The sequence below is a fragment of the Dama dama genome, chromosome X, assembly GCF_033118175.1.
Source record: "Dama dama isolate Ldn47 chromosome X, ASM3311817v1, whole genome shotgun sequence".
Taxonomy (NCBI): domain Eukaryota; kingdom Metazoa; phylum Chordata; class Mammalia; order Artiodactyla; family Cervidae; genus Dama; species Dama dama.
Genome location: NC_083714.1, coordinates 15,051,596 through 15,079,473, shown reverse-complemented (window position 1 = coordinate 15,079,473; position 27,878 = coordinate 15,051,596). Strand labels below are relative to the sequence as shown.

Sequence of the window (27,878 nt, the reverse complement as noted above, 5' to 3'; positions counted from 1 at the left end):
TCCTTTGTCTAATGCCTCTCTAGTCTAACTGTCTGCCGCTAGATACTGGAAGTAGTAAGGGGACCATTTTGGACCAAAGTGAGGTTATTGATGTCAGTTTTCCCACAGTTCCTTGGTTACATGAAAGGTCTTCATGAAGCCATACAGAATGTGGTCATATATGTATGAGCTACGTTACCAGTGGATCAATGAATGAAATCCAAGAGTGGCTTCTTTTTTTGTTTAGTCTTTCATTAGAGAATTGTTCTTCCCTCATGTATTGTCTAATTCCTTCCCCACTTCCTTGTATGTAAGTACCCAGATCAATCTTCATGGTATCATCTTGAGCATTATTATGCAGACCTTGGGACAAAATATTTAAATTGGTACGGTCTTGTTGAAAGATCTGAATGGTGACACTAGCTATGATCCACTTTCTTTGCCATAGCTCATTTGTTCCAATGAGATGAAACCACTTTCTCACTAATTTATCTTCTAACTACTAAAGCAAGCACATTGCTGAAGAGAAGGATTTTAAGATACCTGGGAGAGTGATACATCACTAATAGATCTGATAATACAATAAAGTGCCATTTAATATTTTCCTTCTGGAGGGAGGAAGCCCAGGAAAAGAGGAGAAAGCCCAGATAGATGTGCTTTTTGCACTGAGAAACTATAGACATATTTAATGTTTTTGGAAATGGAGTCCTTCTGAAAGTGAAGAGAGATAGACATTAGATCATCTTGAGGCCACAGCTGGTTCCCTTCCTGTCCTTTCAGCTTTGCTTCCATGATTTCATTTCCTTACCCCCTTGCCCTGAAGCAGATTGTCGATTCCAGCAAATTGTCACCTTGCTTGGCTCTGAAGCCTGCTTTCCTTTTCGACTTCCAGCGGGTGGGAAATGGCTCCTGGAAGCTGTGGCAGGAGTAGAACCCAGCTGTGTAAAGGTGCAACACACCTCCCCCTCCCCGGCTCCAAGTGCCAGGCAGTAGGACCTGCAAGAAGCATCGAGCTCTGGCAGCACACGTTGCAGATGCTCACAAAATGAAAACAAGGAAACCTTAATCAAGAGAAGCAGCTCATTTGTTATTTTTCTGGAAGAGGAGAGTCCTTAGTTGGGGACACCTATTTCTTTAACAGGCCATTACCATAACAACTCTGTCTCCCAAAGCCTGTTTGGGATGGAGAAAAGAAGAAAATTCCTTCTTATAGACCTTTAGGGCTGGAAGGAACTGAAATGTCACCTAGCACAATACCTTCCATTATAGACAGAAAAGCTGTGACTCAGATATTAAATGATTTGCCTGAGGTCAACACAACTTGTAAATGCCTGACTGGAATTTGAATCTAGGTCTGTCTGACTACCCCTCCACCATCACAAACATCCTGCCCTCTGTTGGGGGATGCAGATAATGGGTGAGGGTATGCATTATGGGATCAGGAGTCCTATGTAAAATCTGTACCTTCCCCTGAATTTTGCTGTGAACCTAAAACCGCTCTAGAAAAAGATAATGTTTAAAAATATTCTGCCTTCAGTGTGCACCAGCAGTGGCAGCAAGTGGCTTTGCTTGGTGTTAGCCATAAAGTTATCACATTTGGCATTGAAGCAATCAGAGGCCTCCTCTCAAGCAGCAGGAAATATTATCTTTGAAGCATGAGTCCCATGCAGTGCTCATATTCTGTATGGATTATGGCACAGTTCCAAGATGCCTGCCCTTGCTGCTGCTTCTTTTCTTTCCTTCAGCTTCTACTCCTCCTCTTTTCATCTCCTTTCTCTAATCTCTTTCTTCCTCCTTTCTCTCTTTGTTCTTCTAGTTCTCTCTCTATTCCTTCAGATTAGGGCCTTAATAATAGTGATGGCTGGCATTTATCAAGTGCTCACTATGTACCAGGCTGTGGGCTCAGCTTGAGCCTCAGAACAACCTTCAGAAGTAGATATTGTTATCATCATCCCCACTTTGCAGGCAAATAACTGAAGTGAAGGGGGGTTAGGTAATTTGCCCAAGGGTGCACAACAAGAAAATATTGGGGAACCCCATTCTGACTGACATCACATCAGCTGCTCTTTTTCCATTACTTCATATTGGGGCCAAAAGGAAAGAGAGTGGAGAGACTAAAATGTACTGTTGGAAAGTGTTCAACATAGATTTGGCTGAGAGCTGGGCCCTCGGAAAAGTTCTTGGGTGCCATATGATACTATAGCTGTCTGCCATCATGTTCATTTTCATCTGGGGTGGTTAATCATACTCATAGTTCAGAGGCTTAAGAGGTTTAAGAGATGGAAGCAAAAAAAAGTCTAGAGTCCTAATAGGGCTACACAGCTGACTCTCCAGAGGAGACTGTAGATGAGTGAAATCATAAATATATAGCCTCATACATTTGCACACCACCAGTTGTCTGACAGAGTTTTAAAGTACATGACAAATTATGGAAAACATCTGACTCAAAGGCACTGACCTCTTGGAAGGTGCCCGTGCATCTGGTAGAGTGGTAAGGCAAGAGACCATTTCTAGTATGTGGGGAATATTGGCTGTAAATATATGGAGGAATTGAAAGAGTCCCTTCATCCTTTAAGTCAAAAACTAAAGACCACACCCTCTAATCACTTTGGTTGGATTGAATTGGCCAGTGGGAGCCAGAGAAATTAGGGTTTCTTTTGGCTGAGGTCTTTGACTTCCCCATCCTGGCTGTGCATGCAGGCACAGAGTGTAGGAGGGGGCCTGTGCTCACCTACAAACCCAGGTCTTGGTCTTTTTGTCAAGACAGAACACTAGCAGCTCCTGGGACTCAGAACAGGGTTGGAAGTTTACCTTCCCCCTCCACGCTCACATCTAAATGTCCTCAAAGGTACCCTAGAGAATCTGACTGAATCTTCTCTCAGCACTAACTGAGAAATTTATTAATTAACATGACTTAAAGTCTTTGGTGCTACAGCACAACAATCAATATTTGCACAAGGAGTGAATTAGCAGCCTGGCTGAATGTCTGCTCGGTTCTCCTGCTGAGACCAAAGGAAGAAGAGCCATCAGATTTTTTTTTTAATTTTTTTTTAATTTATTTTATTTTATTTTTTTTCCAGTGGGTTTTGTCATACATTGATATGAATCAGCCATAGAGTTACACGTATTCCCCATCCCGATCCCCCCTCCCACCTCCCTCTCCACCCGATTCCTCTGGGTCTTCCCAGTGCACCAGGCCTGAGCACTTGTCTCATGCATCCCACCTGGGCTGGTGATCTGTTTCACCGTAGATAATATACATGCTGTTCTTTCGAAACATCCCACCCTCACCTTCTCCCACAGAGTTCAAAAATCTGTTCTGTATTTCTGTGTCTCTTTTTCTGTTTTGCATATAGGGTTATCGTTACCATCTTTCTAAATTCCATATATATGTGATAGTATGCTGTAATGTTCTTTATCTTTCTGGCTTACTTCACTCTGTGTAAGGGGCTCCAGTTTCATCCATCTCATTAGAACTGATTCAAATGAATTCTTTTTAATGACTGAGTAATATTCCATGGTGTATATGTACCACAGCTTCCTTATCTATTCATCTGCTGATGGGCATCTAGGTTGCTTCCATGTCCTGGCTATTATAAACAGTGCTGCGATGAACAATGGGGTGCACGTGTCTCTTTCAGATCTGGTTTCCTCAGTGTGTATGCCCAGAAGTGGGATTGCTGGGTCATATGGCAGTTCTATTTCCAGTTTTTTAAGAAATCTCCACACTGTTTTCCATAGTGGCTGTACTAGTTTGCATTCCCACCAACAGTGTAAGAGGGTTCCCTTTTCTCCACACCCTCTCCAGCATTTATTGCTTGTAGACTTTTGGATAGCAGCCATCCTGACTGGCGTATAATGGTACCTCATTGTGGTTTTGATTTGCATTTCTCTAATAATGAGTGATGTTGAGCATCTTTTCATGTGTTTGTTAGCCATCTGCATGTCTTCTTTGGAGAAATGTCTGTTTAGTTCTTTGGCCCATTTTTTGATTGGGTCATTTATTTTTCTGGAATTGAGCTTCAGGAGTTGCTTGTATATTTTTGAGATTAATCCTTTGTCTGTTTCTTCATTTGCTATTATTTTCTCCCAATCTGAGGGCTGTCTTTTCGAGCCATCAGATTATAATTGTTTTTAATGCTTTCTTTGCACCGGCTTGGGTTGATTTATTTATTTATTAAACATTTTTACTAATGAGTTAAACCTGATTAAATCACACTGGTTTTCTGCAGCTTGACCTCTGGATGAACTTTTGTATACCCTGAGACTAATGTGTTCTACTTGACAAATTCAACCTTTTCCAATAGTCTCTCCCCCTCCAGGCTGAGCCTACCTCTTTTCTTCTTTTCTCCAGCTTCTAGGCCCAGGTGTCTAATCCCTTCCTCTTGCCCCTGGCCTCTGCCTTTCTTCCGCTGAATTAGTCATTTCCCCTGTGCATGCATGCTCAGTCACTTCAGTCGTGTCTGAGTCTTTGCAACCCCATGGACTATAGCCTGCCAGGTTCGTCTGTCCGTGGGATTCTCCAGGCAAGAATACTGGAGTAAGTTGTCATGTCCTCCTCCAGGAGGTCTTCCTGACCCAGGGATCGAACCCACATCTCCTGCATTGCAGGCAATTTTTTTTACCACTGAGCCACTGGGGAAGCCTAGTCATTTCCTCTAGCCCATGGTAAATGTGAAAACTGCACTAGATCCCTTCAATCCATAAATCAGGCTGTATAACATATTTTCACAATTCCACCTCATTACTTGTGGCAGCCAAGGATGAGCACTGGTGAAGACGGCCCTGAACACATAGAGCTAGCATGTAGCATTCGGTAAGATGGAAAGATGGGGAGTGGGTAGTGAAAACAGGGGAAACCATTCTCAAGCAGGAACTAGATTTGCAAACACAAGAAATAGTGTGAAATGTGTGTGTGTGTGTGTGTGTGTGTGTGTGTGTGTGTGTGTGTGTGTCCAGGTTGTTAGTTAGGTAGTTTTTCTACCTGCCTGTGGGGATGATCAGTAGAAGACACAGTCATACACATACATGCATACATTCACTACATTCACCACACACACACACACACACACACACACACACATTTCACATTTTAGTATTCTGCTGCTTAACCATATACTCTGTCCAAAGTACAGTCTGCCTTCTTGGCCAGTTTGCACTGTATGCCCAATATGAAAGGTTACTTTAGTCACTTTAACTTCGAATAAAAATGTATTAATTTTGAAAGTTCTCCCCAGTTCATAATATAACAAAGGCATGGGACTGTGAGTCCAGAAATAGGATGGGAACATTAAGAAATAGAGACATATTAATGGAAACTTACAATACCATATGTAAAATAGATAGCCAATTGGAATTTGCTATATGACTCAGGGAACTCAAACAAGGGCTCTGTAACAACCTATAGGGGTGGGATGGGGAGAGAGATGGGAGGGAGGTTCAGGAGGGAGGGGACACATGTATACCTATGGCTGATTCATGTTGATGTTTGGCAGAAGCAAACAAGATTCTGTAAAGCAATTATCCTTCAATTAAAAAATAAATTAATTTTAAAAATAGAGACATGTTAAAAAACACTCTAGTAATGCCCCTAGACATTAACGCATATCCTAGAAGTTAAAAGACATTTCAATTCCAGTAAAACAATGTCAAACTTGAGAACCCCACTTGGTAGATTATACTTAGATATGTTCATTGTCCTTGGGACCCTTAGCTTTATAGGATTTTTCACTAAGTATGCCATTATAATGAAGACTATTTTGCTGATTACTTGCCCTTGAATTTGAATGAACCAAACTGTTAGAGAGCCTAATTAGGAATGGCACATGAAGTTTGTTATTATCATCATTTCTCCAAAAGTCCTACTCCAAGGTCAGTGTGTATTAGTCTTGTTAGAATAGTCCATATACCTGCTATTAATCACCATGTATTTCTTCCCTTAGGGGAAAGCTATGTTTGCTCCTCAGACAACTTCTTTAAGAAGGTGGAGTACACCAAGAATGTCAATCCTAACTGGTCTGTCAATGTGAAGACATCTGCCAATATGAAAGCCCCTCAGTCCCTGGCCAGCAGCAACAGTGCCCAGGCCAGAGAGAACAAGGACTTCGTGCGCCCCAAACTGGTGACCATCATCCGCAGTGGGGTGAAGCCTCGGAAGGCTGTGCGTGTTCTTCTGAACAAGAAGACAGCCCACTCTTTTGAGCAAGTCCTCACTGATATCACTGAAGCCATCAAACTGGAGACCGGGGTTGTCAAGAAACTCTACACTCTGGATGGAAAGCAGGTAGGTACTTTTTCCCCCAAATTACTCTTCATCTGTTCTGAATCCTTAGCTGACCATCTTAAACCTCAAACATCATTTTTGATTGGGTGACCCTTCCTCCACCTCTCATTATCCCTACCTGATATGTCTCATTTGGAAGAAATGTCCATTCAGCAGACAATGCAATGGAACAGGAATCTGAAGCTTTGAAATGCAATCTGCTTCTGACTTACCAAGTAGAATGGTCACTTATTAGTTTCCTTATCCGCTAAGAAAAGATGTGTTGGAACCTAGGTCCTACACACTCTTTTGAATATGAATTTAGCTATTGCATGAGGGAACCTTGATTGTTCAATGTATGTGACTGGAAATGAGATTTGTGCACTCATTTCCTCTCTGATATTCCTAAATTGGTATTCAACATCCATTCTGATGAAAAGAAGTTGAAGTGACCACTGTATTCTATAAAAGAAGTCATATATGGGGGAAACACTGAAGTCCCTGGTTTGTTGTCTTTGCCTCACACAAGACTACATTTTTTTCCTCTTTTCCATGTGACATAGCTGTCTTAATTTGGCTCCACTGATGGTTTCTGTGAGAAAGGGACTATTTCAGGATCCTAAAATTAGCCCAAGAAAGATGCTGACATCTGTTCCTCTCCAAATCAGGTTCTGCATGTCATTGGTTATGTTATAAAGTACCACCTATATTAATATCTGGGAAAGAATGCAGCCAGGCGTCTCCATCTGACAGATGCACCATTCTCTTGAGCATGGGGAGCTGTAAATATATGACAAAAATTGTTCCAAGGAAAGTGGAACAGTGGCTGGTTCCTTTGCCTCTAAAGAGAATCCTGGTCCATCATCAGACAAGACAAGTGTGGATTATTATCAGTCCATACTTTCCACCTCTTAAAATACCTTTGGTGCTTGAACTATATAGATTCTAAAAAAAAATTAATTCACTATATCAGAATGATGAGTGTTCAAATGCAGTGCTATGTCTCCTTCTATCATTTCTATTATATACTCTGCACTACAAGATTTTAAATTGCTGGGAAAACGCAAATTCATGTACATGGTGATTTGGATAAATGTGTGCCTTCTATCTGTTCCCCACCATTTTGTGATCTGAGAAAAACCTGGAGGTATTGGTTGTATGTGATTTGTGTTGGTTGTACCAAAGCAATGGGTTTGTCTGCAATGGGAAAAGTTCCAACTCCTAAGTATCTGTCTAAAGAGTATCTGTTTTTTGAGGACCAAGTATATATTGAACAGGAGCTGTCCAGGAATAGGAATACTCATCAGAAACCTCACCTCAGAGAAGTAAGGCATAGGAATTTTATGATCAGTGGATCTTAGAGTTGAGGGTGACCTCAGAAGCCATGATATTTAATCTCCCTTCCATGGCAAGGATATAATCGACAACCATTTCAATTTCATAAAAGCCTATTTCACTGTTGAACAGCTGGAGTTTTTAGAAAGATTTTTCTAACATTAGGCATAATTCCATTTCCCTGTACCTTCAGCCTCTTGAAGAAGTACAGGACAAATACAAACCAGGAACATCAGACTGGGATTTAGAAGGCATAGTTTCTAATCTGATATTGCTGCTTACTCTGTTGCTGCTGCTAAGTCTCTTCAGTCGGGTCCGACTCTGTGCGACCCCATAGATGGCAGCCCACCAGGCTCCCCTGTCCCTGGGATTCTCCAGGCAAGAACACTGGAGTGGGTTGCCATTTCCTCCAATGCATGAAAGTGAAAAGTGAAAGTGAAGTCGCTCAGTTGTGTCCAACTCTTAGCGACCCCATGGACTGCAGCCCACCAGGCTGCTGCATCCGTGGGATTTTCCAGGCAAGAGTACTGGAGTGGGGTGCCGTTGGCTTCTCTGCACTTATCCTGTAACCTTGGGCTAATCACGTAACTATTCTGAGGCTCACGCTTCTCTGCACAAAGGGGCTAATCACACCTGCCCTTTCCATGCTCACAGGATTCTCATGAAGAGCAAATGAAATCATGGATATGAAAGCACTCTGGAAATAAAAACACGATATAAATATGTGTGCATACAATTCATCATGAAGTGAAATAAAGTATGTAAATTGTCAGACAATTTAAATACATATTAATAAATGTTAGCCTTCTTTCTTCAACTTTACCTTTCTATCATTCTTACCACAAATCTCCAGCATTATATGGGATGTGCATTCTGTCGGCTGTGCATTCCTTGCCATTCTGGGATTGTTCCTAATAATAATAATAATAATTATAAAGGACACCTCCACCTCCTAGGTAAGCAAGCTCCAGCCCAGTGGTGGTGGATTTTCATCCTATAGCAAGCTTTCCAACTCCTTTCAAGCATGGGTTCCCATTTCTTTGGGGAACACTTTACAAAATGTCAAGGTATGATATGGTGTGTGTACAGACACGTCAGGGAGGAGTGCGCAAGGGAGCAGAACAATGCCTTGGCAGACATCACTGACTCTGCACTTACTGTTTGTTCTCTTTAAACTTTCTCCCTCTCCCTACTCTAACCCCTGGGGGTCATCTTTTAAGGTCTGGTCCCAGTCTCATGTTATTTCTGTAAACTTCTCTATCTCCATCATGCAAAGTTAAAGTAATTTTAATCTTTTCTTTAAATGCTCACCTCCTGATACACAGTGGATGCTCTATAAATGTTTGTTGATTGAATGGGTTGTTTGTGCTCAGTCTTTCAGTCGTGTCTGATTCTGCAACCCCATGGACGGTAGCCCACCAGGCCCCTCTGTCCATGGAATTTCCCAGGCAAAAATACTAGAGTGGGTTGCCATTTCCTTTTCCAGGGGATCTTCCCAACCCAGGGATCAAACCCATGTCTCTTGGGTCTCCTGCATTGGCAGGTGAGATTTTACCACTAGCGCCAGACTACACTTAGGTCTATCAGAAGACATAGCGGTCGGTCTTCCAAAGGGGTTCATATTCCACCTGGGAAGCGCCTATTACTTACTTGGAAGTCACTGAGGTCAGACTTTTAAAGAAGATTTTTCCCAAAGTATATTCGGAGGACTGAACCCATTTCCCCACTCCAAGAAGCTCTTCATGAAAGGGTTTTGTGGTCAAATAAGATTGTGAAATGCTGCACATTATGTACCTTTCTTAGAGACTCACATTGCCCATTGGCACATTAAATGTTCTGAGAAGTCCTACAGAAAGGAAATCCATTTAATTTAGACCCAGTATTTCCCAATCTGAAGCTTCCCTTGTAGCTTAGTCGGTAAGGAATCTGCCTGCAATGCAGGAGACGTGGATTGGGAGATCCCCTGGAGAAGGAAATGGCAACCGACTCCAGTGTTCTTGCTTGGAGAATTCCATGAACAGAGGAGCCCAGCAGTCTACAGTCCATGCAGTTGCAAGAGTTGGACATGACTTAGCAATCAAACCACCACATTTCTCAATCTTATTTAACCACAAACATATGTCATGGAATAACACAGATGTGCGCACACACACACACATGAGAGAGAGCATGCTATGAAATACTGTTTATAGAATATGCTGAATGATTAAGAACTAACTGCTTTTATCTCACTGGTAAGATTGTCATACATGGGATAACCCATAAATCAATCATTGTTATATGGTTACAGCAAGGACATTAAAGTAGAGAATTTAGGGGTATGAGGACAAAACCTACTAATTACAAAATAGGTACTGAGTATACTGAAAGTGGGAGCCAAATTCAAAATTTTGGAGCCCAGCCCATTTCCCAATTCTAGTGATGACAGCCCTCATGTCATTTTGATTACTAGTAGGTATTCTTACTACTTGGGAATATGATCTTCCTCTGTGCATGCTGAAGGCACACGTGTTGCAATGACTTGTACTTGCTTGGCTGAGATTCCATGCCTGTCTTTGGCTAAAAGTGGCACCAGGCAGAAATGACGAAGTATGGTCCAGGCCATTTGTTATGGAACGTTTTTATCATGAAGTCAGGACCATCACTTGGTTTCAGTATTGCTCTAACTGGATCCCAAATGGACCAAATCAAGTAGTTTTCTCCCCCTTTGTTTAAATAAAGATCAGTTAAAACAACCCAGTTGATTATACCCGATTTATTGTTGCTTCTCTTCTCATGTGTACCATTTGACTGGCTTCTGATGATTGACAAGCAATCTGGACATGGCTCTCATCTCTTTCTCTCTGTTTTTATTTTGTTTGGATGTGCTTTTGGAGCCTTTTATCTTTTTAGGGCTTATGTTTTGCTGATGTAGAAGACCAGTTTCCTTTGAGATATTTGTGGTCTGTGTAGACAGCGAAGCTGAAGTGAAAAAAGTCCAGGTGTTAGTCGCTTAGTCATGTCTGATTCTTTGCGACCCCATGGACTGTAGCTTGCAAGGCTCCTCTGTCCATGGAATTCTCCAGGCAAGAATACTGGAGTGCATAACCATTCCCTTCTCCAGGGGATCTTCCTAACCCAGGGATGGAACACAGGCCTTCTGCATTGCAGGTGGATTCTTTACTGTCTGAGCCACCAGGGAAGCTCAGATGGGGAAGCTAACCATCAATAATAGGATGAGGTCCCAATTTATTCCTCACTTCAATAATAAATTGCTAGTAGAATAAGGAGTAGTTGGTAGGGCCCTGGCTACTCCCAGGGGCTATAATGGATTTCTAGGCAGTCAGGGCTTCCCTGATGGCTCAGACAGTACAGAATCCACCTGAAATGCAGGAGACCTGGGTTCGGTCCCTCTGTTGGGACGATCCCCTGGAGAAGGGAATGTCTACCCACTCCAGTATTCTGGCCTAGAGAATTCCATGGACAGAGGAGCCTGGCAGGTTACAGTTCATGGGGTCACAAAGAACTGGACATGACTGAGCAACGTTCACTTCACTTCACCTCAGTTCACTTCAGGGAAAACACAATGAAGGGTTGGATGGTGATACATATTAGTTCACTCTCAGGTGAGGTTGTTCTTTTGATTCCTGGAGTGGTTGCAATGTGTTGACAAAATTATCCAACTATTAATTTCTATAATCAAGCCACATGTTGACCTTTATGGTTAAATGTCATTGACGCACAAAAACTAGAACCCAAATTTCTGGTTCACTTTGTAGTAGTGGCTCAGTAGATAAAGGGTCTAGCCTTAAAGTCATTTACATTAAACACAGGGCATGATGATTCTGTTAGAGATTCAGAGCTTTAATAATAGACTTTTAGCTGCAGCTGTTTCTCACACCATCCATTTTCATGTTATACTTACTGGCATCTCTAGGCTCAGTTTTGTCTACATCCAGGTTCTGTATAGTCACAGATTCCCTATGGCCTCAACATGCCTGCCTAAGGGATAAGTATGGCCTTTAGTATTTGTGTTAGCTTTGTTAGGCCAATTTTTTAAATTAGATGAATTTATTTTCTGTTTCTGTCTATATCTTTCTAGTACCAACTACTTGAACCAGGAATTTTAGGTCTCAGAATAACAGAAAATAGGTTTAAATGATTCCCAGATTACCCAGAGCCTTGGAAGCTAGAACAGGAATTTTAAGAAATGTTTTGAATAATAAGATGGTAGGATAGGAAAATGAGAGCATGAAGGGTATTTGAACTGCTGTTAAGTATTCCAGGAAAGACTTGCCCCTTCCATCTTGCTGTGCTAAATAACTGGGTGCTGGAAGCACAAAGGTAATTGCAGGCAACACAGGAAGACTAGTTGGATTTAACCTTGGAAATGTTGAGCGCATTTCCCAAGGTGGATATATCTTTATTTTGCTTGTGTAGGCGTTTCTTCTCCATGCTCCCCCCTCTCCCCCGCATCTCAGCCCCTCCAGCCACATCTGGTCTTAGTTATACTCCTTGGCCTTCAGGTCTCCCATAGCCAACCTCTCTCCCCTCCTAGTGCTATGTCCTGTCAATCAACGTTGGGCTCAATAGAAAAGGCCACATGGACATAAATTATGCCCCAGAAGGGAGGTCATTTATCATTGACCTTCACTTAACAAAACCAAGGCTGGAAAGGTAATGTTTGTATTACCAAAAGTTCCCTCTCCTCAACCTTCCACAAATTGGATTCCTGGAGACAGGTTTTGAGAGGATTGGCTTGAGCATGAAATAGAAAAGAGCAGAGAAGTGGAGCCAGGCTGGGCCCTTTGAAAGGAGATGGTTTGCAAACTACTTTGCCATATGTAGTATCGACTTCAAGCTGTCTCATACCAAGGTAGATTTTGTACTTTAAAAGCGGGCTTAAGGGGATTCCTTAGCAGTCCAGTGGTTAGGATTTGGCACTTTCACTGCCGGGGCCCAGGTTCAATCCCTGGTCAAGGGACTAAGATACCACAAACCACTTGGTATAGCCCCCTTTCCTCTCAAAAAAGAGGTCTTATGATGGAAGTGGCCGAACATCAAATATACTGTTCTTCTGGAAAGAAAGGACCAAGTATAGTCTGGTGATTGGTTATTTCTTCAGTAATTAATCATCTTCAGTTCAGTTCAGTCACTCAGTCGTGTCCGACTCTGTGACCCCGTGGACTGCAGCACGCCAGGCCTCCATGTCCATCACCAACTCCTGGAGATAACTCAAACTCATGTCCATTGAGTCAGTGATGCCATCCAACCATCTCATCCTCTGTCGGCCCCTACTCCTTTCGCTTTCAATCTTTCCCAGCATCAGGGTCTTTTCAAATGAGTCAGCTCTTCGTATCAGGTGGCCAAAGTATTGGAGTTTCAGCTTCAGCATCAGTCCTACCAGTGAACATTCAGGACTGATTTCTGTTAGGATGGACTGGTTGGATTTCCTTGCAGTCCAAGGGACTCTCAAGAGTCTTCTCAAACACCACACTTCAAAAGCATCAATTCTTCGGCACTCAGCTTTCTTTATAGTCCAACTCTCACATCCATACATGACTATTGGAAAAGCCACAGCCTTGACGAGACGGACCTTTGTTGGCAAAGTAATGTCTCTGCTTTTGAATATGCTGTCTACGTTGGTCATAACTTTCCTTCCAAGAAATAAGTGACTTTTAATTTCATGACTGCAGTCACCATCTGCAGTGATTTTGGAGCCCAGAAAAATTAAGTCTGCCACTGTTTCCACTGTTTCTCCATCTATTTGCCATGATGTGATGGGACCAGATGCCGTGATCTTAGTTTTCTGAATGTTGAGCTTTAAGCCAACTTTTTCACTCTCCTCTTTCACTTTCATCACAAGGCTCTTTAGTTCTTCTTCACTTTCTGCCATAAGGGTGGTGTCATCTGCATATCTGAGGTTATTGATATTTCTCCCGGCAATCTTGATTCCAGCTTGTGCTTCCTTCAGCCCAGCGTTTCTCATGATGTACTCTGCATATAAGTTAAATAAGCAAGGTGACAATATAAAGCCTTGACATATTCCTTTTCCTGTTTGGAACAAATCTGTTGTTCCATGTCCAGTTCTAACTGTTACTCCTTGACCTGCATACAGATTTCTCAAGAGGTGGGTCAGGTGGTCTGGTATTCCCATCCCTTTCAGAATTTTCCACAGTTTATTGTGATCCACACAGTCAAAGGCTTTGGCATAGTCAATAAAGCAGAAATAGATGTTTTTCTGGAACTCTCTTGCTTTTTCGATGATCCAGCGGATACTGGCAATTTGATCTCTGGTTCCTCTGCCCTTTTTAAAACCAGCTTGAACATCTGGAAGTTCACGGTTCACGTATTGTTGAAGCCTGGCTTGGAGAATTTTAAGCATTACTTTGCTAGCATGTGAGATGAGTGCAATTGTGCAGTGGTTTGAGCATTCTTTGGCATTGCCTTTCTTTGGGATTGGAATGAAAACTGACCTTCTCTAATCCTGTGGCCACTGCTGAATTTTCCAAATTTGCTGGAATTATTGAGTGCAGCACTTTCACAGCATCATCTTTTAGGATTTGAAATAGCTCAACTGGAGTTCCATCACCTCCACTAGCTTTGTTTATAGTGATGCTTCCTAAGGTCCACTTGACTTCACATTCCAGGATGTCTGGCTCTGGGTCAGTGAGCACACCATCGTGATTATCTGGGTTGTGAAGATCTTTTTTGTACAGTTCTTCTGTGTATTCTTGCCACCTCTTCTTAATATCTTCTGCTTCTGTTAGGTCCATACCATTTCTGTCCTTTATTGAGCCCATCTTTGCGTGAAATGTTCCCTTGGTATCTTTAATCTTCTTGAAGAGATCTCTAGTCTTTCCCATTCTGTTGTTTTCCTCTATTTCTTTGCAGTGATCATTGAGGAAGGTTTTCTTATCTCTGTTTGCTATTCTTTGGAACTCTGCATTCAAATGAGTATATCTTTCCTTTTCTCCTTTGCTTTTTGCTTCTCTTCTTTTCACAGCTATTTGTAAGGCCTCCTCAGACAGCCATTTTGCCTTTTGCATTTCTTTTTCTTGGGGATGGTCTTGCTCCCTGTCTCCTGTACAGTGTCATGCACCTCCATCCAGAGTTCATCAGGCACTCTGTCTATCAGATCTAATTTATCGTCTTGGAGTTTTATTGTTGATGAAATGCTGTAGGCTCTGAGCAGTGATGGAGCTGGGGCTTGGTCATTTCAATCAAAAGCTTTGACACTATATTCTAGTCTCTCACACTGACTAGTCTATCAATATCCAACATTCAGCAGATGGAAAGAGCCTGAAACTGTGATTCAAAGACTTGAGTTCTAGTCTTCACTCTATTTTCCACTAGTTTTATGTTTTGGGAGCCAATCAAATCTCTTTTCTGGACCTCAGTTTTTGAGATAAGTACATGACCTACAAGAGTATTTCTAGCTCCATGTGAACAGAGTAGTCATCTTACAGTGTTGCTTCTGTTTAGGTATTTTTCACCAAGGGGCTACTCTTCTCAAAGCCCTCCACCTCTCTATGCTCCTAGTCTGTCCAACCTGATGTAGTAATCATCTTGGTGGATATGTTATTTTCTAAGATGGTTCCTAAAGGGATTTACACAGTTCTTATATTCAGATCTTTCGATGTCTGTGAAGACATAAACAGAGAATACTTTCAAACGTAATTTTGATTTGACTTTCTTTTCTTATGGATGTGTATGATATGAGAGGGTGGAGAAATCACTAAACAAAACGAGATAAAAGCCAGCTTGCTAATTGTTGCAAGCATTTGACAGTGCCATTATTAAGGCATCTTCAACACAGTGGTGCTATTTTCAGTGCAGAAAAGGAATATTACCAATGGGAGAGGTTAGCATCAGAGCTATTTCTTAAGTAATCAGGAGAATCATTAAGTGGGAGTTTATCAGGGAGTTGATTCCATGAACAACCTATAAAATAACTGGCTTCTTGTTTTTAGTTCTTTATTTTCATCTTTCCCATTATTGCCATTCCCTCAAAGTGAAAGAAAGTTCATTGTCTCCAAATGCAGTTTTTAAAATAGCTTTATTGAAATATAAACCTTTGTGTGTGCTTAGTCGCTCAGCTGTGTCTGACTCTTTGTGACCCTATGGACTGTAGCCCGCCAGGCTCCTCTGCCTATGGGATTCTCCAGGCAAGAATACTGGAGTGGGTTGCCATGCCCTCCTCCAGGGGATCTTCCCAACCCAGGGACCGAACCCAGGTCTCCTGCATATAAACCTCATACCATACAATTCACCCAATTCAAGTGTACAATCCAATAGCTTTTTTTTCCATTAATTTTATTTATTTATTTTTCCATTTATTTTTATTAGTTGGAGGCTAATTACTTTACAATATTGTATTGGTTTTTGTCATACATTGACATGAATCAGCCATGGATTTACATGTATTCCCCACCCCGATCCCCCCTCCCACCTCCCTCTCCACCTGATCCCTCTGGGTCTTCCCAGTGCACCAGGCCCGAGCACTTGTCTCATGCATCTAGCCTGGGCTGGTGATCTGTTTCACCCTAGATAATATACATGTTTCGATGCTGTTCTCTCGAAACATCCCACCCTCGCCTTCTCCCACAGAGTCCAAAATTCTGTTCTGTACTTTCCAATAGCTTTTAGTATATTCAGAGAGTTGTGCATCCATCACCAGGATCAATTTTAGAAAATTTTTATCATCATGAAAATAAACTCTACACCCTTTAGACATCATGGTCCAATCCCCCAACCACTTATCTACTTTCTGTCTCTACAAATTTGCTCATTCTGGACTTTTAATATGAATGAAATCATGCCACATGTGATCTGTTGTGGCTGGCTTCTTTACTTAGCATGTTTTCAAGGTTCATCATGTTGTATCATAGCACTATTTCATTCACCTTTATGGCTGAATAATATTATATTATTATAAGAGGATATACTATATTTTATTTATTTATTATTGAATGAAAATTTGAGTTGTTTCAAACTTTTGTTATGTTGAATAAAGCTGCTATGAACATTCATGCTCAGATTTTTACGTGGACTTATGTCTTTATTTATCTTGGATAAATACTTAGGAATAGTATTGATGGGTTGCATAGTATGTGTACGTTTAAAATTTTAAGAAACTGCCAGACTATTTTCTAAAATGGCTGCACCATTTTACATCCCTACTAGCAATGTATGAGATTTTCTTCACATCTTGCCAACCATTGTTATTGTCTATCTTTTTATGAGTCACTCTCGTGGATATAAAATGATATCTCATTGTGTTTTTTTTTATTTGCTTGTCCCTAATAACTAATGGTATCAAATATATTTTCACATGCTTATTGGACATTTATGCATCTTCTTTGTTAAAATGTCTATTTAGATCTTTTCCATTTAACAATTAAATTATTTCCTTATTGTTAAGTTATAAGAATTTTTTATATATTCTGGATATGTCTTATATCACATATGTAATTTCCAAATATTTTCTCCAAGTCTGTAGTATGTGTTTCCATCTTTTTAATGGCTGTCTTGATTTTTCAAGAGTGAATTTTTTATTTTGCTGAAATCCAGTTTATTAATTTTTGTGTATCATGTGACTTTAGGGTCAAAGGTTTTTTCCTTCCTTCTTTTCTTCATTCCTCCCTCCCTCTCCCTCTTTCTTTCTGTCTGGTCTTTCTTTTTTTGCAAATGTATATCCAACATTTCCAGCACCATTTGTTGAAAAGATAAGACAGATTTTTTTTTTAATGTGAGTTTAATCCAAGAGTTAGAAATAGCAGTGACCCATATATCTGGCAAGTACCTTGACTTCAAAAGTTAGCAGCCAAATTCTGTGAAGTTTTCTCTTCCAAGAACTTTGGATGTGAACTAACAGCACAGAAGTTTCTCTTGTATAGATGTCCTGGAACAGTAACTCAATCCAAAGCTATAACAGTGAGGTTGGCTAAGCCTCATTAAGTAGGAAAAACATAAGAGGGCTCAAGAGAACTGAAAAGGACCTATTGTTCCTTGGCAGTGCCCCCCATGCTCTAGACTCTTGGTGTTCTCATCCCACACCCATCCAAACTTGCTTGTCCCACGTCATATCCCTTCAGGGTGGTGTTACACAGGATTGGGCCTGGGGAGTAGGGAGATGCCAAGAATTGCTTGGACTACTTTTTGGGGGAAAAGCTTAATTAAGATATAATTCACATACCATATATTTCACCCATTCAAAATATACAATTCAATGATTTTTTAGTGTATTCATAGACATGTTGCAGGCATTACCATAGTCAATTTTTAAACATTTCATCACCTCAAAAAGAAATTGTGTTAACTTTTAGCTACCTCTCCTCTACCTCCTATTTCTCCTAGCCCTAGGCAAGCATTAATCTACTTTCTATGTCTATAGATTTGCCTTCTCTGGACATTTTATGCAGATGAATCATGTAGTCTTTTGTGACTGGTTCTGTTCACTTAACATAATGTTTTAGGCTCATCTATGTTGTAGTATATATTTGGATTTCATTTCTTTGTATGGATGAATCATATTCCATTATATGATTATACCACATTTTATGTACCCATTCATTGGTTGATGGACATTTGAGTTGTTTCCATCTTTTGACTATTATTACTAATGTTGCTGTGAGCATATGTGTGTAAGTTTTTGAGTGACCATATATTTTTATTTCTCTTGAAGATATACTTAGTAATAGAATTCTTGGGTGCTGGGGTTTTTCCTCTTGTTTAAGCACCAATTCATGTTCCTAAAGCATGTACCCAAAAGACTACTCCAAGCAAACAAATTGACAGCCTTTTTTTTTTTCTGTATAGAGATTTGGCCCAGAGTTCTTGCCTAAAGAAACACTAGAAGGAAACATGAGGGTCCTTTTAACAAATTTCCTTAAAGCTAGAGCAAATACAAAGAAGTCATTTCTGTCTTCTTTTTATCTTAGTCCCACCCTGACCTTTCTAACTCTCAAGCATCAAGGAATCTTTCTAAACAGAAGGAACTTCTAGTACAAAGAATTACAGGCTCTTCCCTAACCACCAAAGCTTATTTTAAAAAAGTATACCAAAAGGGATCTCCAGAACCCCAGTCCATCTATTTTTCCTAGATTTAGGATACTTTTATTTTATTTTTTTATTTTTTTTGAACTTTTAAAAAAATATTTATTTATTTAGCTGTTCCAGGTCTTAATCATGGCAAGCAGGATCCTTTGTTGTGACGTGTGGTATCTAGCTCCCTGACCAGGGATCAAACCCTAGCTCCCTGCGTTAGAATGGAGTCTTAGCTACTAGACCACCCAGGGGAAGTCCTAAGAACCTGGGTTTTTTGTTGTTGTTGTTGTTGTTGTTTTATTAGTTGGAGGCTAATTACTTTACAATATTGTAGTGGTTTTTGTCATACATTGACATGAATCAGCCATGGATTTACATGTATTCCCCATCCCGATCCCCCCTCCCACCTCCCTCTCCACCCGATTCCTCTGGGTCTTCCCAGTGCACCAGGCTCGAACACTTGTCTCATGCATCCAGCCTGGGCTGGTGATCTGTTTCACCATAGATAATATACATGTTTCAATGCTGTTTAGAATACTTTTATTCTTGATATCACAGATTCTACCCTCTCCAGGTCTTGTGATATTAGCTCTTAAGGGGGAAAAAAAGAAGTTTGGGTGTAGAGAGCCACCGTAATCCTGTATACATTTTTAGCTCAGTGGTCTTTATCTGAAGCAATTTTGCCCCTAAGGGGGCATTTGGCATTATCTAGGGCTTCCTTTGTGGCTTAAATGGTAAAGAATCTGCCTGCAATGCAGGAGACGCAGGAGACATGGGTTTGATCCCTGGGTTGGGAAGATCCCCTGGAGGAGGAAATGGCAACCTACTCCAGTATTCTTGCCTGGAGAATCCCACGGACAGAGGAGCCTGGTAGGCTACAGTCCATGGGGTCACAAAGAGTCAGACATAACTGAGCAACTAACATTTTCATTTTCACTTTCAGAGACATTGTTGGTTGTCACAAATGAGGGTGAGATGCTACTGAAATCTAGTTGGAAGAGGCCAGGGATGCTGCTTAACATCCTACCATGCATAGAACTTCCCTGCATATAGACTCCTCTGGTGGCTCAGACGGTAAAGCGTCTATCTACAATGTGGGAGACAGAGGAGTCTGGTAGGCTACAGTGCATGGGGTCGCAAAGAGTCGGACACGACTGAGTGACTTCACTTCACTTATGCACAGAACAACTCCCCACAGCAGAGAATTATCTGACCCAAAATGGCAGGAGGGCTATGATTGAGAAACTGTGTTACAGGAAATAGTGCAAGGCAAAAATGGCAGAAGATGAATCTGAGAAGAAGTCAAGGGGAAAATTCAGGAATAACCTTGTAAAAACTACATTAAGGAGCTTGGATATTATCCTGTAGGGAAAGAAACCACTAAAGGATTTTAAGCAAAGGAACAGTGTGATCAGATTTGCAGTTTGGGTTAGTCACTCTGTTGTTCTGGATTTGAAGAAGACAAAACCAGTAGAGAGACCAAGTAGAAGATTGTGTGGTAGTATAAGAAAGAAAATAGAAGAATCTAAGCCCAGGCAGTGGTATTGGACATTGTTATTTAGTCACTAAGTTGTGTCTGACTTTTGTGACCTTATGGACTGTAGCCCACAGGCTCCTCTGTCAGTAGGATTTCCCAAGCAGAAATACTGAAGTGGATTGCCATTTCCTCCTCCAGGGGATCTTCCCAACCCAGGACTCAAACCCACATCTCCTATATCTCCTGCATTGGCAGGCACATTCTCTACTGAGCCACATAAATTACTACAAATGTAGCAGCTTAGAGCACCAGCCACTTATTATTTCACAGTTCTATAAATCAGAGCTAAAGCAGCCTTGACTGGGTTCCCTGTTTAGGATCATGCAAAACTAAAATCACAGTGTCATATGGGCAAGGCTCTTACTGGGAGGCTCTGAGTATGAATCTGGGCTTCCCTGGTGGTTCAGCGGTACAGAATCTGCCTGCACTACAGGAACCACAGGAGACACAAGTTTGATCCCTGGGTCAGGAAGATCCCCTGGAGAAGGAAGTGGCAATCCCCTCCAGTATTCTTGCCTGGAGAATCCCATGGACAGAGGAGCCTGGTGGGCTATAGTCCATGGGGTCACAAAGAGTCGGACATGACTGAAGTGATTCGGCATGCATGAGGATGACCCTAGGTCCAAGCTCATCCAGATTTTTGGCAGAACTGAGTTCCTTGGAACTGTAGGTCTGAGGTCCTCACTTCCTTGCTGATTGTCAGCTGGGAGCCATTTTCAGCTTCTGGAGGCTACCAACATCCTTCTCACATGGCTCTCTCCATCTTCAAGCCAACACAGTTACATCAAATCCTTCTCAGGCTTAGAATCTCTCTAATTTTCCCTTCCGCCAGCAGTCAGAGTAAACTCTTGCTTTTGAAAGGCTCACATGATTAGATTGTTGCTACCTGTGTAATCTCCCCCTTGATGAGCCCAAAGTCAACTGATTATTAACCCTAATTATATCTGAAAAGTCCCTTTGTGCCATATAACATAACATAATCATAAAAATAACATATCATGTTCCCATGTTCCTGCCCTTTTCAAAGGGAGGAGATTATACAAGGGCAAGTATCATTCTTATAATTTTGCCTGTCATAGGTGAGGAAGGAGGAGGATTCAGGTGACTCTGAGGTTTATAGGTAGATTGTAGAGCCATTCACTAGACTAGGGAAATCCAGGGCAAGAAACAGAGCTTAGATGTACTGAATTTAGGATGCCTTGCTACATCTGAGTGGAATCTCCAGAATATAGTGGTATATATGGGTCTGGCATCTGGAGAGAAGTCTGGGCTGGAAATACGTAGATTTGGGAATAATCTGCAAACAATGGTGGTTAAAATCAGGCAAGTAGAGAAGTTGTTCCAGGAAAAGACCATGGGAGGATATTTGCATTAAGGGGGTGAGTAGGAGGAGGAGCCCAGGAATTGATAAAGAGGACTGTGGATAACTAGATGATGTGTCCAGAGAGGCTAAGATAATAGTTTTGAGATAGGAGTGTGTCAAATATGACAGAAAATGTCTATTTCAAATGACAATTTAGGTTATTAAACCAGTCAAATTCAGGTCATTCAAACAGTCATTATGGCTGGAAATAGGAGGCAAAATTTTCCAATTGATCAGAGGGCAGAGTCTGGCTCAGGAAGGTCCTCAGAGGCATGTAGGCAGATGGAGTCATGAGTGGGTCAGGCTATGGGATTTGATGCTTTTTGGCAGTTCCCCATGCTCCAGATCTATCAGAACTTGCTTATCCAATGTTTCATTTTCCCAGGGCTTTCCTTGCTGTCAGCTCCTATGTTATATGTTGTTACCAAAATGCCCTTCTGGTATAACTTATGTCATGTGTGCATTTTAATATGCAGAGCTAGCCATTTGTCTATTGTGCCCTGTCCTGCCTTATAACTTTAAGCTGTATCCCCAGATAAGTCAGACTTTTTTCAGAGCCTCCATTCTCAGCTCACAGATTCAATTGGTAAGGAAATCATTCCTTACTATAATGTTAGCTCCTATCAGTTTAGAGAACTTTTCCCAAAGTGTGTTATATGTAATACTAGTCTGATCAGAAGTTCTTTGATCAAATAAGTTTAGTCACATTGCACAGTATATTCCCCTCTTGAAAAAAGACTCCAATAAGCCCTCTATAGAGAAACCTGCTTGATTTTGTTTAGACCAGTGTTCCCCAAACTTGTTTGAACACCAAACTTATTATTAAAAAATAAATAAAAAACTATGACCATATGGTAGAATGCACTTTGGGAATCATTGGCCTCTGCCTTGGGTATTTATTTGCATTTTAATTAGAGAAGCTTAAAAAGAAAAAAAAAAAACTTCAAGGCCCAAAGGAGTAATTAAATAGAGAGAAAACAGGCACCATTACATTTTGACAGGGGTGATAAACTGGAGCATGGGAGCCTTTGTAGATAGAGTATCAACAATCACCACGAAGGCAACACCTTTTTACCCATGTTCAGTGTAGGGCTTGAGCACACTTATCTCTGATATAGACTTGAGAGGGAAAAGAAGAAATTGACCAAAAAGGGAGATATGTCTCGATGTTTCAAGAGTCCCCCAGAGTTGTAAGAAATTAGGAGAATCCTTTTGGTCACAGGAATTCAAGTTCAGCTTCGCTAACAAGAGTGATAAAAAGTCAGCAACGTCAATTCCATTGCCAGGTTTAGAACCTTCACAGTAGATTTAGTCCTGTATAAAGCAGTACTCCTTCCACTAGCCCATGCTGCAGAGTAAGGAATCAGAGACAGGTTCACTAATGAGACTTAACTGCCATAAGTGGTGCTTGCCATTTATGTAGGCTGCATACTTCCTATTGCACCAAGTCCGGGCTTCTCCAACTGGCAACAATTTGGCAGACCCTAGGGGTCTGAACAGCTCACCCAGCATGATAATATCCTTTAAAAGAGGTTTGGGGCCAGAGACCAGTACCTCCTGAAGTCTCTTTATATCTGCGTATGCATGCCTGTGCCCTGTTTCTTTTAAGTACGGGCTGTCTCATCTGATGAAGTCGTATATAAATATTTATACGTCAGGACATCTCTGGTCTTACTCACCAGAGACATTACAGCCTTGATAAAAAGCTTCCCTCTGGCAGCCTTCGCCGCCACAGTTTATTTAACAGGGCAGTTGAGAGGTGAACTTCCTCTTGCTGTTTGCAGAGAGGATGGGGCCTTGCCTTGCTTGAAGTTTCAAGTGTTTGGCCTGTCACCGCTGGGGACTGATGTCTGTGCTTTCCCAGGGACTCCTCTGATTAAGAGAAGTGTGGGTTCTCCAGTGGGCCATCCTACCCTTTAGGTTTCAGATCTCCAGTATTAGTTGATAAACTTACAGATGCATGATGACTGGTGGGCCCTTGGCAACTTTTGTCTCACTGGACCCCTTTCTCCACTTAAAAAATACTTGCCACTACATTGGTATGAATATATTAATATTATATATTTAAATATTTTGTATAATCTAAAATTTTTTTCTGATTTTAAAAGAAATTAAATAATGCTTGTGCATGTGTGCTAAGTCGCTTCAGTTGTGTCTGACTCTTTGTGAGCCTATGGACTATAGCCTGCCAGGCTTCTCTGTCCATGGGATTCTCCAAGCAAGAATACTGGAGTGGGTAGCCATTTTTTCCTCCAGGGGATCTTTCTGACTCCAGGATCAAACCCACAACTTCTGTGGCTCCTGCATTGCAGGCAGATTCCTTTATCACAGAGCCACCAGGGAAACAGGGGTTCATAAACATATGGTTGAGCCCTAGGCACTGTGCCTAGTGTACCTAATGGATTGTTGTTGTTATTTATTTGCTAAGTCATATCTGACTCTTTTGTGAGCCTGTGGACTATAGCCCACCAGGCTCCTCTGTCCATAGGATTTCCCAGGCAAGATTACTAGAGTGGGTTGCCATTTCCTTCTCCAGGGGATCTTTCCGACCCAGGGATCAAACCCACGTCTCCTGCATTGGCAGGTGATTCTTTATCACTGAGCCACCAGGGAAGCCCACCTAATGGATAATCAGTCCTATATACAATGGGCTGTTTCCTCGGCTGGCACTGTGAGCTCACATGAGCTAAGCAGTGACTAACAACTCTATGACTGAGGATTCCATCCCAGAGAGCAGTAGCTTCTTAGACCTCCCAATGAATAACTAAGTACCAAGCAGAACTCTTCTCCTAGTTCAGTTCTAACATATTTTAGCCACTGTTACAAAGCATGATAAAATGTCGTCCTTAGTCAGCATTTTCTCTGGCCTGGTGGATTAAGTGTTGGGAATAGGAATCTGCTTCTTCAGCATCTTCACAGAGAGACTTCTGAGATTGATGAATGGCATCATTCATTTCCAGGCTGGAACTGCTTCTGTCATTTAGCCTGCAGCACTGCAGAAGGCAGCTGAGTAAAAGGGGGTGTGGAAGTTGATTAACAATGAGATAGATTACTGCAGCTCATCTGGAGAAAATAGGCTTGGGGCTGGCTTTAATCCATGTCTGTTTTTAGTGGTAATCGATATAGACACCTCTTTTTCAACCCCAACCATAGTCTTCCGTAGCAATAGCCTGGAATGGGGTTCAGAATGCTACCACTGCCGTCACAGCTGGCTGCTGAAGAGTTTTTACTGAGCCCCACCTGAAAACTGATGGTGGCTGGAACTGGGTAGAACTGATATATAAGATGAGAACTTGGAGGTGTCCCCCACCCATGGGGTATACTTTACATAGCCACCCTTGCTTTTGGATTTTCCTCCAACTGGGACTAGGCTGGGACTCACACTCTAGAGGAAATAAATAGTTGTTGCTGAGCAGGCTAAAAACTCCTAGCCCCCACTTGGCTTAATAGTCCTGGCTCTGGTTCAGTTCACTGAGTGGTATGGCGTTTGGCTACTCCGCGGGGACCTTGCCGAGACCTTGAGTTCAGATTAAGCAATCTCTCTCCCTCCCTTCTTGTAAAGCAAAAATTCTGTTTAAATCAATATGTTTCCATCCCCCGAGCTGAATGTGGCTTTCAAGGATGACAGCATCAACTCCATACTGCCCTTGCCCTTGTCAAGTCCTGACCTGAAATAGAACAGAATGGTGTGGGGTAGCTGGGTTTGTATATGTTAACACGTACAGCATAAATGCAAAGATACAGACCCTGGGAATCTTCACACAAAAGGCAAAACTGGTGGGGATACAAAACAAAAGTAATCAGAGTGAAATAGAATTAGAAAGAAGTGAAGTTGATCAGCGTTTGCAGTCTCTAGGAAACTTCCCTTTGGAAAACAAAGGAGAATGTGATTTTCCATTACTCACAATATAATAGGTCAAGGGCCTGCAAACTATAGGTTTAAAAATAAAAAAGAAGAAAAATATACGATGGAGACTGGTTGGGATCATAAAGCCCAATATATCTATTGTATGGCCTGTGTTAGCCAGAAGTCTTCAGAGAAACAGAACCAATAAGATACAGTCTAGTTAGGAAGACATGCTCCATACCTAGAATAAAGCCTTAAATCCTGTAGAATAAAATACAAACACTTGTTGAGGGCATGGCCTTGTCTTGTTCATAGATATATCCTCAGGACCTAGAACAGTATCTAGACCATGGTACACACTTAATATATTTGTTGAATGAATGACAGAGGAGAGAATGACTTAGTGAGTAGGTAGGTAGGTTTGGTCACTCAGTCATGTCTGACTCTTGCAACCCTGTGGACTGTAGCACGCCAGGCTCCTCTGTCCATCACCAACCCCCAGAGCTTGCTCAAACTCATGTCCACTGAGTCGGTAATGCCATCCAACCATCTCATCATCTGTTGTCCCCTTCTCCTCCTGCCTTCAATCTTTGCCAGCATCAGGGTCTTTTCCAAGGAGTCAGTTCTTCACATCAGGTGGCCAAAGTATTAGAGTTTCAGCTTCAACATCAGTCCTTCCAATGATGGCAAACATTGCCCTAAAAAGTCACAGGTTTTCAAGAAGAAGCATAAGCATAGTGTAAATGTAGGAGTTCATAGATCTGTAGCAGGGAGAGCTGTTTAGCCTAGTTCTAGCTTACTTCCAGCTTATATTATCTGTTTGGGGCACATCATCCCTAGAGGCAGAGGAAGAGATTTGGAATGAGATTTTAGCATGATATCGGGCCCTTTTTTCTTAGAAGGGCCTTCACTTGCTCCTGGTTTGGGAGCCTTCAGGTTGCACTGAGCTTGAAGATGCTTCACTTTGCAGAGGGTGGAAAGTCAGGGTAATTTCCTTTCAAGATACATTTTCCCATTCCTAGCCTTCCTTTATTCCACCATATCCACTCTTTGTAATTCATCCTTCTATACCAGAGTATGAGGTCGGGTGTTAAGTGCATTTTCTACTTTCCCTGTTTAGCTCCTGTTGTTGAGTTATATTGAGTTATATTCTGTTGTTGAGTTATATTATTTGTCTGAGGTACTATTGGTTGAATGATTTCCTAGGGAAAAAAACGATTCAAATGTAAGATAAATTTTTATGCAGTCCCACTGCCCACCTCTTTTGTGAAACTTTCTTGACTGTTTCAATTCACATATCCTGTTTCAATATAAATCATACTGAGAATGTCAGGGAGTTAATCATTTATTGTTTTGTAATTTTTTAAAGGTGTGAGAAGTCTATCTCCCCCACAGATCCCACCTTGCACTTACTTTACCCTTCAGCGTACCTCAGTGTTTAGAATATTGCTTTTACAAAAATCAGTGCTTAGGCCATTTATCTGGGCAACTACCAGTTGCTAAAGGTGTTCCAGTACCTCTGTAAAATGTTTCTCTGCTGGACTCTTTTACCACCCAGGGAAGCTTCTGGGAGAATAAGATGTGGGGGTGGGGATGGGGAAAGTGAAGGAGTTGTGATAAAAATATATTGGGATATCACTAGTAGAGAGCAACGTTTCCCCAAGTGGCTGTGCATCAGAGTCACCCAGATACCTCCTCTCCAGGGAGGGGCTTGAGAATCTGTATTCTCAAATGATTCTGTTCCCTCAAATGATTCTGATGTGCAGCCGGCACTGACCTCATTGTTCTCTAGTGCTTGTCCAACTTAAACTTATATGCAAGATTTTCCACTTCTGATAAGTTCCCAGGTGGTGCTGATGCTGCTGGTCAGAAGAACAAACTAGGCTGTCAGGTAGTGTTTCTCAGCATGTGGTTCCTGGATCAGCAATGTCAGAATCATCTGGGAACTTGTCAGAAAACACATTCTCAGTTCCCACTCTAGATCTACTGAATCCAAAACTCTGGGGTGAGGCCCAGCAATCTGAGTTCCAACCATCTTTGTGGGTGAGTCTGATCTTCACCAAAGTCTGAGAACTGCTACTGTAAATAATACTAGTAGTAAGGTACAAGGGTCGGGGGGGGGGGGGGGGGGAGCTTCCCAGGTGGCGCTAGTGGTAAAGAACTCACCTACCAATGCAGGAGACGTAAGAGATGAGGGTTTGATCCCTGGGTTGGGAAGATCCCCTGGAGGAGGGCACAGCAACCCACTTCAGTATTCCTGCCTGGAGAATCCCATGGACAGAGGAGCTTGGCAGGCTACAGTCCCTAGGGTCACACAGATTAGGACACAACTGAAGCGACTTAGCATGCATGCATCCAAGGTACAAGGGAGTGACACAATGTGTTTGGAAAACTTGAGTTCACATGTCAGCTCTGTCCCTAATCTTCCTGGAACTATAAAATGGGGCTAGAAATAATAACATGAATTCAACAAACACTGATTTTGCCAGGCGTTCCATTGGATGTTGGGAATATATTAAGATGAGTA

The 27,878-nt window shown here is 41.7% G+C and overlaps 1 protein-coding gene across 1 annotated transcript in view; it reads left to right on the top strand.

The window, feature by feature from the left end:
- Positions 1-27,878, top strand: part of DCX (doublecortin) — a 389,065-nt gene that overhangs the window by 279,400 nt on the left and 81,787 nt on the right. The window contains exon 3 of the mRNA XM_061137073.1: positions 5,922-6,262. Within this exon, the coding sequence (XP_060993056.1) occupies positions 5,922-6,262 (341 nt within the window). The remainder of the gene's footprint in view (positions 1-5,921; positions 6,263-27,878) is intronic.